This window comes from Strongylocentrotus purpuratus, unplaced genomic scaffold (genome assembly GCF_000002235.5).
Source record: "Strongylocentrotus purpuratus isolate Spur 01 unplaced genomic scaffold, Spur_5.0 spur5_scaffold_14, whole genome shotgun sequence".
Classification (NCBI taxonomy): domain Eukaryota; kingdom Metazoa; phylum Echinodermata; class Echinoidea; order Camarodonta; family Strongylocentrotidae; genus Strongylocentrotus; species Strongylocentrotus purpuratus.
Window position 1 is genome coordinate 1,550,367 of NW_022145599.1, and position 6,857 is coordinate 1,557,223.

The 6,857-nt window shown below is 37.3% G+C and overlaps 1 protein-coding gene across 1 annotated transcript; it reads left to right on the forward strand.

Annotated features, from left to right (window-relative positions):
• Window positions 1-590: 590 nt before the first annotated feature.
• Window positions 591-6,101, forward strand: LOC100892422 (galanin receptor type 1). The gene is made up of 2 exons (XM_030984922.1): window positions 591-640; window positions 1,931-6,101. The coding sequence occupies exons 1-2, from the start codon at window positions 591-593 to the stop codon at window positions 2,634-2,636; spliced, it is 756 nt and encodes a 251-aa protein (XP_030840782.1). The 3' UTR covers window positions 2,637-6,101.
• The last annotated feature ends 756 nt before the right edge of the window (window positions 6,102-6,857 follow it).

Consider the following 6,857-nt stretch of genomic DNA (forward strand, 5'->3'; position numbering starts at 1 on the left):
TGATTATATTTCATAATTTGATAGTTTACTACTATTCGATGTTCGTCTCCCCCATTGTCATCCTCTTTTCATCCGCCCCCGTCCCCCTCTCTCTTTCTCTTTCTCTATCTCTGCTTCGATAATACAGACATTTCGCCACTTTTAACTTCTTAACGTCTGCTCTTAAATATTCCCATTTCCTTCTGCCCTAATCCGTCCTCCTTCTCCTCTTGTTGTTTTCTCTTTTCTTGTCCTCCTTTTCCTTCTTTTTCTTTTTCTTCTCCTTCTTCCCCTTCTTCACTTCTTCACCTCTTCCCTACCTCTTCCTTTTTTCGTCTTGCTTTTTCTTCGTTTAATCTCCGTTTGCAAACGTATTAACATTCCAATTATTCTGAATCCCTCCGGCCCCTCTTATGCCTTCAACAACATCATTGAAATTCGTGTTATGGGATTTACAATCATAAAAAGGTCAAGATCAAGGAGAGACTTTATTCCCAGCTCATTAAAGGCTTATCTTATCCATCCCTAGGGACTACTTTCAACACAGTTGTTAAGACAATACAAATTTAATATTGGCAGGAAGTGCTTTACCAGGCTTGTTAGGCACAATCATGTCCTCCTGGACACATACTGTTAATCAACAAACGGGCGATGTTTTCCTGTAAGGTGTAAAGAAATCTGAAATGATTAAAGCTGCTGCATACTTCTAAGAATCTAATCTTGAAAAACAATTAACACTATTCTAGAGGACAAGGGGGCAGTTACTGGCAATGTCATTTAAATATGCTTTACTTGAAAAAGATAATCGACGGGATACCGTAGATGTTATTCACCCATTAATATATTACAAAAATATTACACCAATGTTTATACATTTGATCCTGTTCGATGTAAAGAAGAGGGAGCATAAAAACTAACTACAAAATCAAAAGCAACATATTACTGATTGTAAGATTATTACCAAAGACTATACAGCCCCATATTAGTATCCGCGGACAAACACCTTCAAGGATTACTTACCTGGACAACTTCTAACCCCTAAGGACAATTTACCCAGGACCTCGAATAACTACTCCGGTAGATGGCAGTAATAATATGTTGGTATTTGGTATTGCTTTGAATTAGTTTTGATATAGGGGTAGTGGTCTAGGGCTAGTAATTGTTTATGGTTTGGTCGTCCTAGTATTCAGCCGTTCAGAGACAGATGTCCATTGTAACTGTCCATGTAGTGTTACGGGGGAGTAGTTGCCCTCATAAGATCTGTACGAACCTTGTACGTATTAAGGGTATGTTGTATTTAATTTTTTTTATTTAAAGTGGTTTATTTCATTATAAAACATTCGCGGCTCGAGAGCCGAATTGCAGTTTCTTTTACAAAGTATACATCAGTGACAAAGTAAAATTACACGTAAAACATTATGCATGGTATCATTATGGTAGTAAAATTACAGTTCTTTTGTACATAATATAATGGTGCTTCTACGACACCTGCTCCGGCTACAATTACTCAGCGGCAATTCAGTACATGGTTACTATCTAATGAAGATGTAAAAATATTAATGGGAAACGTTGTAAGAGCTGATCAACAGTTTAGTTTCTCTTCAATCAATTAAACAAAATATATTAATCCTTAATTTTATTAATCAATCGTAATATTTTCTCTTATCTTTTTGTTTCATTTCCATTGTGATACGTTAAGACTTCTCTCAAAATGTCTTTCTATCGTTGAGAAATCCAGAAAAGGTAGAAAACACGCAATGTAAGCATTTATAAAGACCCAGTCATGGCCTCTATAGCTACCCAGGAGAAGAGATGTTTTCTTGAACATGATCATTATAATGATACAATGGATGAATATCATCGTTTTATCCTAAGTGTATTTAAAGAGGCCGTAATGTGTTTAGGCCTATACATTATTTAAACATCTCCTCGTTTGTTTGATATCTTTCAGGTCAAAGTCTGGTACAGCCATCGTTCTTGCAGCGATCTGGATTGTATGCCTTGGATCTCAGAGCCCTCCAGCAATCTATGCGACACTGTATCAAGACAGGCTCTGTGTAGAGCAATGGCCCAACCTATTATCCCAACGAGCCTTCAAAACAAGCCTCTTTGTGTTCTTCTACGTCATTCCTCTGGGTGTGATCTGCCTCTGCTATGCCCGCATGGCTGCCGTGTTGTGGAACGCCGGGGCAGAGTTCGTCAGTCCGTACATGGCTGGAGCTCCACGCAGACGACACACCAGACGTAAGGTGGCGCGGATGGTGATGATCCTGGTGTCTTGTTTCTCCATCTGTTGGCTCCCCTACCACATCCGTAGCATCATGGAATGCTGGCAACTTATCACAATGTCGCCCTTTAGCTACTACTTCGGCATCATCTGTAGGCTGATGGGCTACGCCAACAGCTGCCTCAATCCCCTCCTCTACTCGTGTCTCTGCGAGAATTTCCGCAAGAATTACTACCAGGCTTGCTCCTGCTGCTGTGTGGGGAAGAAGGAAAGAAACTGCAAGGCTCAACTCATCTGCTGTCACGAGCTCTACCCAAACGGAACAGCGGCCCTAGAGTGTGAGCAGACACGAAACACCACCAACTCTACTCGCATGTCAGCAGTGGGAAGTAGGAAATCTTTCACGAGTTCAGGAGGACGGATATCCTAGTCTTTGACGAAGTCTCAAGGTCTCAAGAACTGACCAGATAATTATGAGCCCAATCTACGTTGATAATGATGAAGGATATTGAACTCTCTTGACGCAACTCTCACCTGATCAAGCATGTTAAACCAGTCAGGGAGTCAGTCGTTCTGGGAGGACAATCCTAGCATACACCCAACGGTCTCAAGACGTTCACAAAATGTCCTGAGGCCGTTATAGAACGTCCATTCACGTAAAAAGTTTCGTGTTTCGTCGGATGGGCGTTTTCAATTATTCGCATCGGTAGATCTTTTGGCTGTGACTTGTCACATTATCTTTTCCAATCGGATATAAATTGCCAAAGGCAAATACGTTCAATTTTCATTAGTAGTTATCCGAGATTAAGGTTCCGGATTTTAGGGTTAACATAGCGTGGGCATAATGTCATGGTTAAATAATAAGTCATATCTGCCAAGTCTCTGCCTAGGGTTCGTTAGCATTCATAATGCATTAAAGAATGACGTACTTTGCTTCTGAAGATTTCTGTCTCTCCACTCTACTGTTCAGCGCCATCGATTTGGGAACCGCTTCTTAAATTTAATGAATGTACCAAGCGAATTGCATACTTATCTTAGAATTGCTCATAAAATCATAAATGTTCCATTTTAAAAAGTTTGTTCACCCTAACTCCGTGAATACTCGCAGAGTTTTAACAGCTTTCTTGTGTTTTCCCTAATTTAAGTAGCCTAGATTTCTAATTAAATAGACTTTAATGGCCTGCGATTCGTTGATATGGGTCTAAAGTTACATCTTTAGACTGGCAAAACAATATTTCACTCCTAGTCAGATTCAGAACTCTGATATACAATTGGTCTACAATATTATTATACCTCGGCGGAGATAGATAAATATATTGCGTCGAAACTAGTTCCCAGAGTCTGGAGTTACACAGATTATTTCAGCGACGGTATAAAAAAACAACAACACGTAAAACAGTGGGCGGGGGGGGGGGGATGTCGCAATTCAGAAATTTTCAATTCCAGACTTCTGCGTTGTGTATGGCGCATGATGGTTCATCTTCTTCGTAATTACGTCGTATACTAATGACATTTCATGAAGATATTTTTGAACGTGCAAAATGAGATCTACAGTGTAAATGTAAGTAAATCCATTCTTTTTCAAACAAAAACTATTTTTCGTCGTTTCGTGTAATTGCATGTTATACCTATAGGACAATTTTGTAAAAAATTTGAATATGAGAAAACAAAAGTGAAAAAAGCCCGAAATTTCTTTTGATCATCCGGGTATATTAATTGCACTACATAACAAGTTGTGCGTGTTGCTTATATAAACGTAGACATTTTTAAATCAAACGTCTGGACTTTCATGTAGCTTCGAATGTGCTGGAATGAATTCTATTTGAAATTCTATTTGAGATTCTAAGATTTGAGTATATACATGTAATTAATGGACGATATGAAGAACGTCATATAATGTCGATGTCGATATTGTTGTACTTGCACTTTACGAGTAACTAATCCAGATACCACAAGATTTCAAACTTGTTTGTCATGTATATGTTTTAATGCTCGTTAATGTAAAATTGTAAGATATATAGAGGATCATTTAACAGATATATTGCATTGTTATAATCTGTAAATATATTTTTTATTCACACAATTATATCAAATTATTCGCATGTATAAAATATTATATACGCCACCAAATTCGTTACTGCTCTTAGATGAGATACTGTAGTTGTAATAGAATTGTACATGGAAAGTATTTTTTGACTACTGCTTGATTTGAGAGCAGGTGAATCTATTAGGTAAAGTTTGTAATTAAATGAAATCACGGTTAGAGTATTTGAGAATATTAAGCTACAATATAGCTGCCTAAAGTTAGGCTATAGTCTACTTTGCTGGGGATGAAACAAAGCATCAGTAAATCTATTATGGTTTCGTAAATCATAGTCATTATGGTAACATTTCGAATTGAATTGAAGAACATTACACGTCAAATGCACGAAAACGAAATATCGACGGACAGAAAGCAACCGGCAGAAAGTGCACCTTTGATGTTCAAGGTTTTTCTTCTAAAAGACACGATCTTAATTCCCATTATAGCTAGTTTGTGTAGGTCACGTCGTGTTTGATGGTGCCATTGTTGTATTGCACTAAAAGCACTTAAGAGTTCGGAGATATGAAAATGGTATATTAATAATGTGACAAAACACTTTAACAAGCAAGAAAGGGAAACATCACGTCTGGGTACATCATAAAAACGAAACATAATATCAACCCTGTACTCTCTTTGTATGTGTATTTTGTCCTTCTGTAACTGGGTGTCCTGACTTTTTGGCGGCGATCTTATAAGATTGCGCGTGGGATTATTGTATTTTTAATCTAATGGAATCTCAATCGCAAAGAAACATCATGTGGATTATTGTGCAGAAAGGTTATATGTTCCTGAAAACAAAACTGACGATTAACCCTACGTATAGACCCTGTTCTTATTTGTATTCATTGTTCATATATTTTTATTAGAAAGAGAGCTTTATACGATATTCTATTTTCTATCATTCTTCCATTTGTAATGATCATGATAAAGTTAAGGTTAAGAGTAGGAGTACAAAGTTAGTATAGTCGTCATGTTTGTTGTTCTTTCTTGTGTTATGTATCGGGTTTCTAGCATAGCTGAAGCACTAAATTTAAAATCAATTGTGAGTGGGTTAACATCTTCCTTTTTCATCAGAAACATTGCACCCACCCCACCCCCTCCCCAAAGGGATAAAGTACGAACGATGACGTCGGTTTTGATAAAAGTCGATTGATTGTGGGACAGACTTCAGCGCTTTTCCTATTACGATCAAACCCGATACACAGTGTGACGAACAATTATCATATCGCATTCTAATTTGTGATATGTTTATTGAATTTATTCCTGACAAGACGTTTCCTGTACTGTAAAAAATTATATTCTCATATTCTATGGTGTTTATCTGTTTTTGTTCCAATATAATTTGGCGTTGGTCACCACAATCGTATATATTTCACTATTTCTTCCTCTGATTGTTATACTGTATGTTCATTGATTGATTTTCTTTTATGTTATATTGATTTTAGTCCTGCCTCCGCACATATACAAATGAAAACACGTTAATCTTCGCTTTTATCACTATAATTTCTGTAATTCTATTAATAAAATGATTGTAGAGTATTTCACATACATACGTTCATCAAGTGTATTTTATTTGTAATGTGTACTGATGGGCAAGTGCGGTGATATGCTTGTAAGACAGTAATCCGTGTAATTTCGACATAAACTCGTTTCTAAGTCTATAATCTGCTGGGATTAAGATGCTTTACATTACCAAAACTCTGTTTCAAAGCCTCCACTTAAATCAGTCTTAATTCTGGATAAAGAAAGCTTTAAAAAGAAAAAAAAAATCATCACTGATAACGCGTCCACGAGCAGACGGAAATGATAAAAGAAAAAGTACTATAAAGGAACTTAAATATTGCCCGTCACTTTCCTATCTATCAAATAAAGACGAATACATTGATAGAATTTGCTTTAAAGGTCTGATATATTGCGTTTCATAAGAACAGCTTGTGTAACCATGTTGACCTATTCAATCAGTAATTGCGAGCTCCAGTTATCAATAAATCAACGATATCACTGGGATATTAAACCCCTTTGTAGTGCAACTGAGACAACACGAATCAATATTAATTTAACCAATATGTTTTGTAACAGATTAATTTAGGAATGCATCTAAGGAATTCACTGTTTGTTCTTTATTTCTTTCTGCTTCCTTCGAAATGACTCAGCAGTTGAATTATTTTTCATAACTATCTGAAACGTTGACTGATTGATAATTTGATTGTGTGTGCCGTGGGGTATCAAAAGTACACACACACGCGCACCCACGCACACACGCGCGCACACACACACGCGCGCGCCCACACAAACTCCAAAGAGATTAAACATGTTAGACGTCTCTTTCATCTCTTTCTCTCCACTTCCCCCTCTCTCTCTCGCTCACTCTCTCACTCCCTCTCATTTCCCCTCTCTCACTTTTTCTATTTCTCTGTATCTATTAATCTCCCCCTCCATCTCTCTCTCTCTCTCCTTCCCTCCCCTCTCTCTATTTTGCTCTCTCTCTTTACATATTATATTTATATGATATCCCTCTCTATCTGTCTACCTATTCTTTATATCTATATATCCCCCTTCTCTCTCTCT

Coding starts and splice junctions, on each gene's coding strand:
- LOC100892422 (XM_030984922.1), top strand. CDS start 591: ATGTCCTCCTGGACACATACTGTTAATCAACAAACGGGCGATGTTTTC. Junction 641..1,930: donor CAAACGGGCGATGTTTTCCT/GTAAGGTGTAAA, acceptor GATATCTTTCAG/GTCAAAGTCTGGTACAGCCA.